This window comes from Anopheles merus, chromosome 2L (genome assembly GCF_017562075.2).
Source record: "Anopheles merus strain MAF chromosome 2L, AmerM5.1, whole genome shotgun sequence".
Taxonomy (NCBI): Eukaryota; Metazoa; Arthropoda; class Insecta; order Diptera; family Culicidae; genus Anopheles; species Anopheles merus.
The window spans coordinates 15521096-15538111 of record NC_054083.1 but is presented as its reverse complement, the minus strand read 5'-3'; the positions used below and the strand labels follow the sequence as shown (position 1 = coordinate 15538111).

At 45.6% G+C, this 17016-nt stretch overlaps 1 protein-coding gene across 1 annotated transcript in view; it reads left to right on the top strand.

Annotated features, from left to right (window-relative positions):
- The window catches only part of LOC121593706 (protein dead ringer-like), a 106895-nt gene that overhangs the window by 84232 nt on the left and 5647 nt on the right, over nt 1–17016 (top strand). The window contains exons 7-9 of the mRNA XM_041916296.1: nt 7185–7368; nt 15495–15621; nt 16684–17015. Of these exons, the coding sequence (XP_041772230.1) occupies nt 7185–7368; nt 15495–15621; nt 16684–17015 (643 nt within the window). The remainder of the gene's footprint in view (nt 1–7184; nt 7369–15494; nt 15622–16683; nt 17016) is intronic.

The following is a 17016-nucleotide window of genomic DNA, read 5'->3' as shown; positions in this document are numbered from 1 at the left end:
TTCTTTTTTTGTACACAATCAAGCAACAGAGTAATATATCTTGCTAAAACAGAGCCAAAGATGGTCGGTGTTTGCAGGCGGCTTGATCGGTACTGCTAGCCCAAGTTCGTTACAAAAATCGTATAGAAACGCAAACGCATAATATTATGCACAAACAGATATGAATTTGAAATTAACATTCCTTCCAGCATAATGCTATCACCGTAGACGATCGTTACATTCCTGTTCGCTTGCAGCCAATCGAAAGGTTTCCCATTTTCATCTTCCTTACTACAGCTTTAGCTCAGAGACATGGAAAGCAACAACAAATGAAACACACACATACACCGCACATGCCATTTTATGCTTGACGTTTGCGATGAGGATGGATCGATAATGATTGACGAAGCATTAAAATTGTGCGGTTTTTTGCCGTGGTCTTACAGCAGTTCCATACCCTTTTCTGCACACGACGCTGCATCTCCTGTAAATGCAATGACCCCTTGCCCCCCCCCCCCCCCCGGCCTGGGTCCCGTGAAGCGTCGTACTTGGGCAGCGAAAAAGGGCGAAGGAACAAGTTGGGAAAGAGAAAGCGAAGAAACATGCTCCGCATATTTACATACTGGCCAAGGAAGCGCACGGAACAAGGGAGGTCTGAGTGCAGTGCTCACCATGCGTCTCGTTTCATCCCTCACCTCACGAACCGTACCTGGCAGCGACGATGGTGTTGAGGTAACCCTTTCTTGCACGACGTGTCCACAACACTGCTAAGCCAGGATAAGAAATAATTATATTTAATAATTTTATTATATATTCATGCCGATTATGCTGGAAGTACAGAACCTACCCACCTTCCTTCCCCACTTCGCGTGTCTACCTCAGCCCACCCACTCATCTCTTCTTCACTGAGTCACACTCAGTCGTATGAAGACCACATGAATGTAAGAATGCTTGGGCAAAGAAGGAAAGAGAAAATAATGTCCAGATGAATTTCAAAACCGTTTCATTTACGTTTTGTTTTCAACAAGCTTTGCTTATACCCTACAAAAATGTTAGTGCTTTGTTCACAGGCTATATTCTCAATAGAAGATTTGTTTCCCCGTCGTTATGGAATTCGTATTGGAAATTTAATTATTAAAATATTACACATGCTTTATACTTTTTTTTTTGTGCTTATCACATAATCAACATCCAAAGCTGTGTTCCCTACGCCAGCATAAGTGTACTACACACTCAAAAATGCTTTCTGCTTATATGCTCAATAATAGCCAAGCTGCGTCCAAGTTGTGAACATGAAACATGCATGCAATTAAACGCTTATCGTACGAATGCAAATAGTACACGACTGGGTGGTGGAGTAAGGTGATGGAATATTGGACGCAATCCCTGGATAGAGGGTAATTTGAATTCGATTTAAATGCAGGGTCGTTCTGTTTTTACATTTTCTCTTTTTAACCCATGAAAGCAGTCTTCGTCATGCAATTCTGCTGCTGTAAACTATTCTCCAGATGGAGTGGCTTTTTTTTTGCTTCCAGCTTATATTCTGCCGCTTGAATGTACGCTGCAGTGGAAGAGACAAAAACTACACACATACACACATAAGAAAACATATAAAAATGCTCACACATTTTGGAGCTGATTAAATTGTAGCCTCGGGGCAGAACTTCCTTTGCCAAGCTCGGTCAGTATAATAAGCGGTTGACATGCCATGCGTGCAAAAGAACTAAACAGGAAAATTCTGCAGAACGCAGTTGAATGAATTGTTTGGGCAAATATTAAACTCTTTAGATATTTTATTTGGCAAGCTCCGAGAATTTCTTCAGTATGTCAGCGCTTTATCTTTAACACTCATGTTGGGTATAAATTCGTGTACTCTCCATCATTTCATATCCAATAAATCTTCAACACATCATTGCCTTGGGCGCAAGATTTCAAAGATGGTTTTTCATATTTTTTCTCAAGCTTTCCGAAGAAGTAAAAATTCCCCTCAACCTTGCGCTGAGGTTTTTTTGATAGCTCTTTCCTTTGGCGTATCTGTTTATATAAACTACCAGCCCACCTATTACACTTACCCTTTTGGACTTGTGGCTGCGCGCTTGCAATGGAGCTAGCGAAGGGAAATAAATTTTATATCAGCATAAAACCGTAAAATCTAATTCTCCCAAACCTCCCACAATGCCGCACCACGCGCAATAACCTGCAAGATGAAACGTGAGAAACCGCTCTGTTTAAGGAAGCTGTTGGAAGACGCTTTTATTATCCCTAACGCTTCTCTGTCGCTCTCTCTCTCTCTCTCTCTCTCTCTCTCTCTCTCTCTCTCTCTCTCTCTCTCTCTCTCTCGCTCGGTTACTATCTCTGGTTGAAGTTTTTTCTCACACTGTTAAGTCTGCGGTACGTTTTGCGTTTTATAGCTTTTTAATGTGATTTATAACGCGTCTATTTGGTGGAAAACACGGGGCCAGGCTGATGATCTGATCGGTTGATTGAAATGAAAAATAACACTCGTCCGATCTGTTCGGACGAACCTGCTTGAAATGTAGGGTCAAATTTGGGCGAGAATCGTTTTGAGGAACTTTTGGGGAACTACACCCCTCCGGCAGCAGAACAAGAGAGCGGTAAGCCTCTTTGCCATACACTAATCGAATAGTTGTAGTGCGTCATTTGGTGGGACAGTGAAAGAGAAAAACGTTACAATACAGATGTTTTATTTCGCGTTCTGCCCAATATCACACAGTACCGCTGATAAGTTAACACGCCCCAAACGCTTGCTGTTTGCTGTGATAGTTTGCTTGACGAGCCAATTAATTGATATCACACTCAATGATGATGCCAACCATTGCCCTGACACACGATATCATACCAGCAGCAGAGCAAACATTCACTTATCAAGCTCCAAACATGAGTCCACCCACTTTTGGAGTGGAATTGAACATGTCACTTTATTGCTCCAATGAAACACGTCTCACCACTCACCAGCACTTATTTATAAGCGGAGTCTATCCGCAACACACGCCACTATAATTGATGAACATCCTCCGTTAAAAATTTAACATGTTTCTTGGTTGGTTCCCATTTTGTATGTGTGTGCGTACCTTTTATCGATTACTGCCGCGGGGGTCGCAGCAACAGCCCTGCGATTGATTAATAAAAACACAGAAATCAAAAACACCAAAACACACAAAAAAACGCTGACAGCGGAAGCGGCAATCGCCCTGGAAAGGGGGAGCGCGTACATTCACCGAAATTATCCAAACTAATGGATTCTGTCATGGAGCTGTTGTTTTTGTTTCCTTCACGAGGGGCAAATTCTTGCTGGCCACCCCGCTATAGGGAAGGGGGGAGGGAATAACCTCCCTTCCCAACACGATAGAGAGAATTAGTGGAACAGGGTGACCGTTTATATCGGGCTCAGGCAAGCGCACATGCACCACTCCCATTTCTCATCTGGGCAGCAGGACGGTGAACGCGAAACAGTCGCCGGGAGCTTGATTTTGGGTTTCCCGGGAAAATAATCGGACGCAGGAATCGAGAATTAAGGCTGACAGATGAAAACATGGCACGGTACCGGGCGATACCGGTGAAGCGTGTTGGGATACAAGCAATCCATATGGATTGGGGGGGAGCGTAAGATTGGTTCGTGATCGCACAGATCGTGAAGATCACCGTGCAGGCGTGCGTGCCCGTGCTCTGCGTTTGATTAATGCATCGTTGACGGGGATTTTATTTTGCTTCTTTCGTCCCCTTTTTTTTTAATTTCACTCCACCACGTGTTTAGCTATTTTCGAATTGTGCACGAAATTGTTGTGCTTGGGGCTATGGCGTTTGGTTTAATGTGTGTGGTGAGAAACGGAACAGAAATGTTGTGTCACGCGCCGAATCTGGAATTATATCGCAGAGAAAAGGGAAAACAAAATTTCCACCTGGTTTTCATCTCATTAAATTAATGCGTCACTCTTACGGCTTATGCGTCACTCTTACGGTCTGTTATTTGCTAGAAAAATCATTTTAATTATTTTTCTTTTAATTCTAAAAAAACAAATGCAATAATTTGTAGCTCGTATGCTACATTGTCGATCAATAATTGTTTATGCATTTTCTATCACACCCGGCCACAAATGTCGTCACATCCCGGGGCGATGTGACACCCGGAACTAACAAGGATGGCTTTGCCAACAACAAACTAACTTAATTTGCATCCACATCATTATCGATGCACTGCACCGCCCCCCTCAAATTCCGTCTGGGTCGTCTGGGACGTTCCGTACGTGTATTTTTCATTTTTGCATGTAATCCGATTCGTATCAATCGAAGGAAAAACTCCACTCAAGCTGCCCACACATGCACAAGGTAAAGAGCCACTGCTCGGAAGCCGGAAAAGTGCACGGAAAAGGTATCACATATCTCCTTGGGTATTCGATTCCAAACCCAGTGTCCCCTCCGTGTTCGCAGTGACTTAGTCCGATTATATCAAAGATTCTGCCATTCATTTACCTGTGTTTGGCTTTTTGGTTGCTGTTTTTTTTGCTTTCCCTCCACTCGACACGTTGTATTGTTTTACCCGTCGCCTTCTGACCTCCGGCTGGATTAAAACATTGCTGCCGCCGTTGTTTCATGCCACACACCAGTGTGTGTGTGTGTGTGATGAATATTTTTTTTCCTACCGATTAAAGTGTGAAACCTTTTTTCGTTTGGTCCAATTTTGATCCCTGTTGTCCCTGTTGTTGTTAGTTGGGAAATCTTGTTACGCTTTACCACTCGCTAATTAACACACAAACATTGGCAAATAAACTAAAACCCCACTCCTTCCCCCACGGGCTGGGAAGGGAAGGATCTTGGAACCAGAAACTCTTGAAGCGTGAGCGGACTTCGTCAATCACAGATGCAGCCGAAAACGGCGGCCATTTGGCAGCAGTTTCAATAATTAATAATAATACAAAGTAGCGCGCTGTGTGGAGCAGTGAGACCCACGGGCATGTTTATATTTTCACACGCACTAGTTTATAAACAACTCAATCCCGCGGTGTTGCCGGTACTCGTGGTGAGTGTGACGAGCCACCGACAAGCTCTGCCCCCAGTCGATGGGAAACTCCGGATTTTGGGTGAGGGGGGGACGAAATTTCCGCAAAACGTTTTTCATTCCCTCCAGTGAAAAACCACAGCGCACCGACGCTAATCCCGTTGCCTTTTGCTTTGGCATCGCACACACACACATACAGAAACACGAAGTCGAGACCTCGAAACAAATAAATTGTATTTTTCCACGCGACACTCGTTAGAGGCCGGCGTCGAGACCGGAGTTTGTTTGGAAAAGCGAATGTCACAACAGTCGGGAGCCAGTGACCCCATTCCGCTCCTATCCGCAACCGCAACCCGCCGAAACGACAAGCATATGGAAGCGAGCCGAGGAGAGGATGGATGGGACCACATGGCTTCGGCACGAGCGAGCGCACCCCCCGTTCCCCACTGTGTCAAATGACGTTGATAATGTGCCGCGATGATGTTTGATGATGAAGATGGAAGCAATCGCTAAATCGCACAAGGGAACGATCGCATTAGCGAACGCGATCGTTCATTAGTGTGGCTTTGCGGGGTGAAAGAGAATGTTGCCCCCGCCACCGAAACGGGTGATGCTAATTTGTCAAAATATTTTCGCCGACTGTGGAGGCGTGTGTGTGTATTTGTTTGTGTGTGATTGTGTATGATGAGTAGGTTTCCCGAGGGGAGGGATTCAGAGGGCGACTGGTGGCGGGAGCACAACATAACCTTTTAATCATAATTCTTTTGCAAGAAACATGGCAATATCACTCACAACAGATGGCGGTTGGGATGAGTTATTGGATGATACGATGATCTTGCGGTGGTATTTATCATCCAGTTCCCCGGTGATGAAATCGCTTTCAGAGTGAATATTTGTCATGTCGGTTTTCTACCTCGTGTAGGTGTGGATAGATTTAAGGCACTGATTTTTAAGCAATCTCAAATTCCATCAGAGCTGATTTGATTGTTCGTTCGGCTGTAAATGCATTTGAAAAGTTCAATAAGTGCTGTGCCCTAAATTGGCAACAATCTTATTCCTATTGTATCCACATTCTCATGCAATTCATACGTTTTGTGCTTAATTCATATCTTATTAAGATATGAAAAGGGAAGAAATAAGAAATAAGTAAATTGTTTAATTCCACCAAGCAGCTTTCAATCAATAATCACACCTCTATTCTACTGCCGGCGCCAGTCGCGATGAAGAACGCACTCCTCTTGCGTCGCAGCAAATAGGATTAACGCAACAAAAATAGCTAGAAACTATTTACGCAATCGTCCCCCCCATTCCCAGTAGTCGATCAATGTACGATCATAATTTCCTCCGAACCCTGAATTATTTACCCTCGTCGTGACGCCATCTCGTAGCGTGACAGTACATCATCATCGTTCCCGATCTGCCGCACAGAACACCCGAAGAGAAGTCCATTTTAGTCCGCTCCTCCGGGCAACGGTAGAAGACAGAGTTTCGGTAAAGAGTTTCGTTGGACCGTCTGATGAACATATTCATCATTTATTTCCCCCCATGCACATCACCACCATCAGTTCCTCCTCATGCTATTTATCGCGCCGGGAGATGTCGCCGCCGCTGCCGAAAATATGCGCATGCAAGCGTCCTCAGGAGAAGATGTCAAAATTGATTGTCAGATGGGTCGGTTTCGGTAGCGCTCGGTGGAAGATGTATTTTGTAGCATTTTTTCCTTGCTTGTGACCGGTAGCCACTGTTATTGTGGCTGATATTGTTATTGTTGTTAGTGGTTGGTTACATTTTTTTCTTGCTGCTGCTGTACTGTTGCTTTGCCTCTTTACATCCCTGCGCTATGTGTGCTATGGATAATGATCTTCGACTTTGTGCGCTGCCGTCCCCTGCCTGTCGTCGCGCGGGTCGAGCGGAAAGAGTGTCAGGAGGTTACACCTCATGGTTACCATAATAAAAGCGAGCGATAAATAAAAATAGACTTCCCGTGTGCCGCCAGCCGGTGGTGGATGCTGAGTGGTGGGACCTGAGGCGACCCGGGAGAACGTTTGATTTCAAATGACAAATGTATCGGTCTAGGTCTCTTAGTCGAATGTATTTATTAGTGCTGCTGTTGCCTCGTGAAATAGCATGAATGGCAATGTAAATGGTATCTTTAATCATATTTCTGTCTCCCTCTCTTTTCCTTCAGGCACTCCCATCAACCGTTTGCCGATCATGGCCAAATCGGTGCTGGATCTGTACGAGCTGTACAACCTCGTTATCGCACGCGGAGGGCTTGTCGACGTTATCAACAAAAAGCTGTGGCAAGAAATCATCAAAGGACTGCATCTACCTTCCAGCATCACCAGCGCTGCATTTACCCTACGAACACAGTAAGTATTGGGCCTGCAGTGCTGGACACAAATTAATTGTAAAATTTGCAATTAAACTCATTGTTCTACCACACATACACACACATGATTTAGTGCAGTTTTATGGTTTGAAAATGTCTATTACCATGAGATGCAGGAGATTTTAAGACCAATTTAAAGGCAAATTTTATATTATTCATAAATGTTGCCGCATAAAACACTACTGCAGCGCTCGTTGCGTATGCGCAAGCAATTTCTTCATTCTTTGCCTCCAATTCACCACCACCACCGTAGCGCGAGTGCATTTTCCTTTTGCTTGCGCCATTTTGTTCTCTCCCTGTTGCTTCTCCTCGCTGTTGCTCGCTCCTCGCTCCAATTCAAAATTGTTGTAATCGGTTCCAGAATAAATTAAAACTGTGCCCAGCGAACCCGCAACCGTCCTGCCGAATCCGTTCCGCTGTTGCGCGAGGAGGGCAACCCTCCTTTCGACGCGATACGCGGTTTCGAATTCTTTCTCAATCTCCGTTTGCGTCTGATTTTCGCGACCGTTTTCTACCGGCTCACCCGGGGGCCACGTACGGGCAACTGTATGTGGAATGTAAAAGAAAACGAGAGAGAGAGAGCACGACTCACACAGACACAGCGAGCTCCGAAAGGACCGCTAAAACAAAATAAAGTCAATTAATTCGTCAAAATGTCGTCCGAATGCATGGATGATGGCACCACACACACACACACACCATTCAGGGACATTCCGATGCAACAAAACCCGCGGGAAAGGGGACGGCAAACGCGGGAAGGAGCCCTCCCGGCGGGATTAAATAAAACGGCACGAGAGGAACCTCACACAAGCACATACCAAAATGGCCACCGTTGCGCGAAACTCCTTGGCAAGCTGCTGTCCTCTGCATGTGCGAAACGAGACCCACATGATGGTGGAGCGCACTGTATAATATATTCCAGATACAAATCGATCCAATGTGCAGAAACGAGTTTACGGCAGGAAGGGGGTTCGCGCATCGCGGCTTCGCTCGCTCATTCGCTGACGAGGGATGGCGTTCTTCCGTGCGATCGACGGGCAAAGGGAAAACGGGGTACAAAAAGTGCAACATATAAGCTGCTTGATAACTGCAATCCACGCTCAAAAGGGGGCGTATGTGTATGCGCATAAATTATTACGATCACCGATCCACCGCACGCGCTCGCTCGCCCCATCCTCTTTGCGTTGCAATGGCTCGTTCTGGACTCTGGGCGGTGGGACTCGGTTTAATGTGGTCTAATCATACGCCCGAGCGCTCTATCATTACCAGCGGCACTTATCCTTCGAACGTTGGCAAATGGGTGTCTTCGATGATGCTGATGAGGATGGGGATGATGGTAAACATGATTGATTTTAAAGCTTTGATGGAATGCCAAAACGAAACTTATTACAAGGTTTTTCAGGGGTTCTCATAGTTGTGGGACACTTCCTTGACTCTTTCATATGGGAAGTGAACTTCATCCTATGGCATTCCTATTCGACAGGCTCTTTGAAAAATCTTATTTGATCCAACAAGGGTGCTATAGAGTCCAATTCCCATTTACATTAGGTTCATTTCACGTAAGAAGGACTCAATAAAATGTCTCACAGCTATGAGAACTCCTGGAAACCCCTGTATGGCCATATCGTTCGCATTGAACAATTCTTTGAATGATAATCTTAATTAGGATCTTTAAAATGCATTTTTCAATGGCATGTGGCTATTGAAACTAAAATGCTATTACATTACATCATCCAAATAAATCATACAACACACCGAAACACCAAACAAAGCAATGCGTCAACAACACTTTGCTTTCCTCGTTGCTCTTACTGGCTGGCGTGGTTCAGAACATTGAATTGCTTTCAGATATATGTACCTCTCTAGCAACTATTCACACACTCTTAAGCTCAAGATGTGAAGATTCCATGTACTACCACCATCGCGAAAACTCTTCAAATTGTGTTTACTACGAAAAACAACAAATTGATCGTCATTGCGTCGCATCGCATCATGTGTTCGGCTGGTGCTGCTGCTGCCGCCTGGCGCTCCCGCTTTTCTCGGTAGTAGTTCATGAAATAGCACCAAGGACCCCAAACCATTCCTCAATTCTCGTTCCTCGATCGTGCCAAACCGTCCACCAGCACGGACCATCACGGACGCCCGCGTTTGGCCAGTTGCCAGAGCGGTCGTCATGATTTATAATCTCGATGCCGCCCACCCTCCGTAACTCCCTCAGCAACCAGCTCCCCGTTGCGCCCGATGCAAGCATTATTATTTATACTTCAGTTTTATTGGATTTCATTTTGTTTTAAGCGCTCTCCTGAGAGACGGCGCTCGACCGACCGCGCGCCAAAGGGCCAGCGAGCGTTTCGGAACTCTCCTCGCATTGCTGCAATTGCGTCCCCTGTTGCACATGTGCAGAATTGTAAGAGCATCCAGTGCAAGCAGCCGGCTACATCTATGTGTGTGTGTGCTCCCGTCCATCTACGAGTCGTGTTTTCATTGGGCATAAAATTTGGGCAGCCAGGGATACAATAATACGCCGACGCCGCGATACCGCGCCGCGAACAGAAGAAACACTGCCAAGACTACCCGCGCTTGTGTGTGTGTGTAGTGTGCTGAGGTGCAGCTGTATGTGAAAGTGCACACAGGGACCAGGGAACGGGCACGACCATCAATGCGCTGTGGGCTGGAAATATGCTCCACATATTCGCTGCTGCTCTCTTATGCTGGCCTTGCGGAGCGGAGAAGCGTTTGAACCGAACCGGACAGCACAAGAAGGAAAAAACAGTTTTATAGGCCGGCACTAAATTAAACTGCATATTAACCGATGTTTTGTTTTGAGCTTGGCAGTGCCTTTTTTAACGCTTGCCCAACCCGACACCTCCCCAACCCCCGATCATCAATAAAGTAAGCTAATTTCATTAAAATACAAATGAGACTCCGAAGCTGAAACCAGAAGGATTGGTGGCCCAGAGTTTCGTTGCTGAGCGATCGTATTTCCGACACGGAAATGAGGGATGGATGTGTGTTTGTGTGTGTGTGTGTGTCTCGTGGCGAGCACGATCGAGCTAGATTGATTTATGAAGATCGATCGTTAAAGTTTACTCATTAAACAATATAAAATGTACTCTGGCGCGAGTCGCACGGGAGGAAAGCTACAGTTTGAGCCTCCTTCTCATGTGAAAACATTTAATTTCACTTGCTCCCCCTTTCCCAGTCGTTTATCATGGTTAAACGGTGTGGTTGGTTTGGCATGTTTAACCGAGCGATTGGAATTGCCCGCTATGTCTTTTTGTTCACATTGATTTGTTGCAATAGTTAAAGCAATTACTACGTTTTGCTTTGCTACGAATCGTCTGTTTAAGAAAGGAATAAAAATGAGCTCATAGTTTGTGTGGATGAATAATAAAGACACCCTGACACTATGTCAAATCAACCCCTATTGCATGCCAGTGGAACAGAGGGGTCCTTACCATTATGCTCATTGTTCACACAATCATCAATTGCAAAGCTCTTCTTAACCGCAAACTGATCAAGCTATTATAACATCATCGCAATACAAAGTACTATCCAGACCGCAGAAAGTTAGGTGACAACCACCGCGTGAGGGAGAGAGAGAAAGAGAGAGAGAGAGAGATAGAGAGAGAGAGAGAGAAGGTGAAGGGACACAGGGTGAAAAATATAAAAAACCAACAATCACTTAATTGTTCAAACATGGACGTGTTTGATATCGTGTACGAAATTGATTGTTTTGTTATATCCTCTCTCCCCTTCTTTCTCATTGTTTTGTTTTACGTTTCCCTCACCTACGCGACTATGAGTGTGCTGGCGTGTGCGGTTTGTGGTTTTTTTGTCTACTTTCCCCACCACTGAATTTCAAAGCATTTTTTTAACGAATCAATTACACTTCAACATTTCGTTTTTTGCGCATTATTGCGAACAGTGTTGAATTTAAATTATTAAAATAAAAGTGTAAAAGCCGTCCCTCTCGAGGCCGGGAAGTGATAAAAGACCAAAGTGACGGCAAACGATCGGGCGATGATGCTGGTTTATGATTCAATGGGGGTTGCAGGTCTCCTCTTCTGGTTCTCTTCACCACCACAACCACAAGGTGATGGTGACGCTATTTGTGGTCTGCACAACCCGCCACCTACGTGCCGGTGTACCCAAGAAGTGTTCCAAAACCCCCCGCTTCTGCCGCACATAACCCTCCCCTTTACGACCGATGCGTTCATAAACATATTTATATGCGCACATGGCTTAGTCATAAGTGTGCGGCTTTTGGAGTGAACGACAGTCGGGAGGGGGAGGGGGGATTGCGCTCGAGTGGGGACCGGTATTTGAATTTCAATAGACAAATATTTAGGCCCCCGGTGTCATTGCACGTGTGCGTCGTCGCTGTCGCTGCGCGATGTAATTGATGTTTTGTGTTGGTAATTAGTGGGAGTGGATTTTTCTGCTTTTCAGGGGTTCTTTTTAAAGATTGCTTGCCCCACTGTTGCTGTAGCATAATCTAGAGCGCGAGGATCTTCCCGAACTGCGCGGATTAATCCGTACCATCAACTCGCTTCGACTACGCCAGCAAAGATGAAAGACGCCATACCATGACGTTGTGTTATGGTTTCTATGCAAAAAAAAGAGAACCCTTCAATCTCCATTCAACCACAGCTCTCGGCGCGAACTCGGGGCTCGCTGGCGTCTGTTTGTCTGCTTCGCTCGCAGCCACATCTGCAGCAACGCCCTGCTGCAAAGTCAAAGAAAATTGATTCAAAATATTGTTCTCCATCCTCCGCCGGCCCACGGCGGACAACACACATCTGTTTGCATTGTGGTGCGCCCATGTTGTGCCATGCAGCATTGCAGCGAAATGCTCGCCGAGTCGGCTAACTTCTTTTGCTCTGTCGATGATTGCCGTGTGGTGTTTGATGCCCCGTGAAATTGTGCCCGAATGATGATACGATTCGATCATAAATTCATTCTTTTGTCTAATCATTATGTAGCGTCTGCAAAGGGTAGTTATTGTCATTCTATCGCTGTTTGCGCATTAAAATTCCTGCTTTCCTGCAGAGGTGTGAAGCATCAGGTGTGCCGATCGTGTTTGGAACAACACGTGCAATTCGTCTGACTTGAGGCGGAACCACAAGCCTTAGTGAACAACATAGAGCATACTTTCAGTTGTTCGCAGTCGGTGCGAGCGCGCCATACCGTCTAAGGCAGGCTAAAATTGACACCCATTAGGGTATCAGTAAGAGCTCTCCCACTCAAAATGTAGCCTCACCTCCCCGTAGTTTCACTTTTTGCATTTTTTTGTCTCCCTAAGTGACACAAATTTGGTCTTTCATGGTCGTCGGTGTGATGGTAATTTAAATATTAAATTAATATATTTTTGTGCCATACCGAAATTAATGTCCCGATTGTGAGCCCCCCTTTGGACCGCGTGTGGCAAGCGAACCCTCACACACACACAAACACAAACACCCAACGCCCCCCAAAACAGCGGATGAAGCAATGGAAGACAAAAAACAACACAAACTCCAACAGTTCACCTTTATTGTCTGCTCACTCTGCGCGCAAACATTTGGGAGACGATCGACGCTTTCTCGGCTTGCGCAAAAAAAGGGTCGATGCAGCGGGGAGAGCGCGAGTAAGGGCGAGTCATGGTTGCGGTGCGAAGACATCAGAGGACTCGGTTTTGGATGTTGCGGGTATTTGGCACGATCGACGCAGCGGGAGTGGGTGGAAGCTAAAGTCAATGTTGATAATTTTGTGACATTTATTATTTCCCGTGTGTTGTTTCCCTCTGTTGCTTTTTTCCTCTCTTTCTCTCTGGGGGTTTCGGTACGATTGTCGGTTTTTTTCTATCTCTTTGTGATGTACGTGAATGTGTGTGTGTGTGTATGTGACGGGAAATTGTTCTGTGAGGATTTCATTTGACATTATTACTGTTTTTTGTATTCAAAAGTCCCACACAAACAACTGTGCTGCGGTATGCTGCTTTGGTGTTTTCGCTGAGGGTGGTAGCTGCAGGAAGGTCGATTATTTACCAGATCTGAATGCATTTGATGCTTGAGCGGGTAACGCCAGCAAAACTTTAACCCACTTTAACGTGTTACTGGTTGATAACATGAACATTCCATACGAATAAATTGGGTGATACGAATAAATTGACAACGTTCAGTTTAATTTGACCCTTTTTTAATTGGTTCATTGAACCCATCGAGCAAGCCTTTTGCGAAGGTAACATGTACATCGTGTGTGTTTTCATTTCGATGTCGATTGGAACACCCATTCAAGACGGAGTGTTTTGAAATTCAATGAATTTTACCTTATTATTGCACTCGGCTGGAGTATGGTATGGGATGGAATTTTAATCATTTTTTATTGCTCAAAACTCCCTTTTGGTTCCCTTTTGGACACACCTCAGACCACGAGTATAAATGTGCACAATTAAACGAATGGCAATGTGAGCTGTAGCTCAAACAATAAATTGAAGATGATCATAAATCCAATGCATCCATCAACCGTTCATGCGTCCATGTTCAATCGGCCCGCCTGGGCTCGAAATGAAATCTTTCGATTTTTAACGACTTCAAATACAATCCATCAGCAGACAGCAGAACCGAACCCCACATCGCGATAGCTCCTTTGGGCAGCACGGGCGTGAATCAAAACGTTTTAAAAAAAACTAAAATTATTTAAACCTGTATTTGCAAGAATTTGAAGAAGAAAACGAAAAAATATCGATTATCGCTTTCGCGCTACTAAGCGATCGCGACTCATCCGGGACTGTGCTGTGAGCTTCCCTTCCGCTTCGCAGCCTCATCAAAAGGCAATAATAACGCCCGAGTGAGGAAGGAGCTTCTGTTTCCACTGTGAGGCTGAGTGAGTGGAACCGAAGGACACTGCACGCATGTCTGGACCACCGGCAACCATCGTATCTCACGAGGTTGTTTCGATTTCGATTTTGCATGCGTTTCTTGCAGCGAAGGAAATGTGGTTCAAGGTTTATTAGCTTTCCGGTTTTCTCGCGGGCGCTATACCAGAAATTCCGAACAGAAGGCACCGTCTGGACATATACCGTCATTTGGGACATAAAGCCGCCGCACTATATTAATGAGATTGCTTCACTGTGACTATTTTATGGGTTTTATAAGGAAAGAATAAACCCTCGGCCAGAACGGAAGCCTCCTCTCTCTCGCTCTTTGGCCCGGCCGAAAGACAACCACATTGTAGTCGAAATGTGTACCACAAGAAGGCACTGGGCACTCGGTTCGGGATGTTGAGATGAGTCTTTTGGCGGGTTCTGGCGGGTTATGGCTTTGTTGTGTGTGTGATTCACAGCTGCCCTTGCGAATCGGATGCGTTGCACGATGCAGCGCAATGCTCAATCACTGCTTCCTGGAACTATGCTGTGTGGAAGTTTTTGTAGCATTGGATTGGATTTGATTGAAATATGCCGAAAGGGGTTCTGTGAGTTTGTAGCGATTATATTTCAAACTATTTTTTTATCTACAATGTACTGCCTTTCCAATGGACCTCAAAAGCGCGCTCTTTGTCGACTCTTTGTAAAACTTCAACGGCTGAAGATATCTTCAATCTTGAAAGCACATTTTCTACCTATCACACAAACACACGCTGGACCGATATGCGTCCGTTATAAAATACTGGTTTTTCTCTCCCTCTCTCTCCCCTTCTCTTTTAATGCTGGTCCAGCATGCATTGCAATGCATGTAAATATGTTTACACAGTCAATTAGAACACACCCGACAGTCCCGACCAAGACGGACAGACAGACAGGGGCAGACAGGACAGCCATGTGAGCGAGATGGCGGTGGCGGTTGCAGCACCTTTCGATGAATTAATATTTATATTCACCTACCTGTTCATCCACTTCACCCTCGCTATATCCCGCTCTCTATCTTTATATACCTTCCAATGCTTTACATTGGTCATCTGTTCAGCGCATAGCATAAGCATAAGTAGTGATGCGCTCCCCATCATCGAAACCATGGATGCAACCCGTTTGCATCATCTCAGCATCAGCAACAACAAGCGGCTGGACACATTCTTTTTTGTTATGGACGCCTCTTTTTACGCCTCTTCTCTCTAATTCCATTACAGGTACATGAAGTATCTCTATCCGTACGAGTGCGAGAAGAAGAACCTGAGCACACCGGCAGAACTGCAGGCGGCCATCGATGGAAACCGGCGCGAGGGTCGTCGCTCTAGCTATGGCCAGTTTGATTCGGTAAGTGCAACGAACGGACCCCACAGACGCGGGGCACACACAGGGGGGGGACATTGTTAGAATCAGCTTCAGTTGATACAGGTGCGTCAAACGCACATGCTGCCCACTAAGTCTCCAATCGTTGCAAGCGATGTAGGGGAGGCATTTGGACTGCAGAAGAAATCGTTTTACATTTTACAAAACATTATCGTTATTGTTCCTCCAATGTTCAGCGTTACATAAAAGGCTTTGCCACAATAATTTATTGTCACAACAAGCTTCGGTTATCTTTCACATGCTACATAACTTATTGATCTGTGAGTTTTATGTTATTATTAATCGCTTAAAAGCACCATCTGCAATTGATCGCTACATACTGCATATGCTGCAACAATCAAACTTGTTTTACGACTGGACCGACTCCAGTAAAACCCGCACGCCCTCCAATGCAATAAACCATAGTCCATAATAATCAATAAACCTTGATCCATGCTTATGTTGCAGTGTTGTAAACTGATCGCAAAACAACGCAATCTGCTACTACAACGGGCCATGCATGCAAGCCCATGGCCAGCACGAAGGCAGGGAGGCATCAGCAGCATATTGCTGCTAGAATGATTCGTGTCGGAGATCATGTTTTCGACTGGGCTCGTTTAAATCGTTCCCGGTTGTTAATGTGTTGTTAAAGGAATGATTTGCTTCCGTGCCCGATGCGTTCATACGGCTGCAGTGAGCTCACGTTTGCTGCCGCACTTGGGCCTGCTCTTATGGCTCTTGTGGTGTAATAATGGAAATGAGTAAACCGTACGTGAAAACACAGCTCCCCGACTTGAGCACTGATCTCGATCTGCGCACATGATCGGATCGGATGTTGTTTGTTTTGCGTTCAAACTACACCAAACATTGATGAAACGGAAATGGAGCTCTTTTCCATTCATGCGTCCGATCGATCGACGTTATTCCAAGTCCATTCATTAAATCAGTACAGTTCTAGTTTAATTAAACAGAGAGAGAGTAATTAGGCTTTAAAGCGTGTACTAAATATGTCCGTATTGCTATGTTATTCCTCAACATCCCTTGCAGCCCTCAGTGCAACGTTCGCCGATTCCGCAAGGCATTTCGCAGATGCCGCCCCTGTCGCTGGTGTCGCACGTCAACCAGCAGCAGCACCATCACCGGCTGCTGCCACCGGTCGGCCAAATACCGAACATGCTGCCGGCCGAGTTCGAGCAGCGCATGCTGAACTACATCAAGATGTTCCAGCCGAAGGAGATGGGCCGCTCGCAGAGCCCGGACAAGCTGTCCGCCCTGAACGCGATCGACATTTCGCGCGTCGCCCTGTGGAACATGTACAACCCCAGCCCGAACAGTCCACCGAACTCGCTCAACACTAGCCCGGAAAACAATATGCAAAGG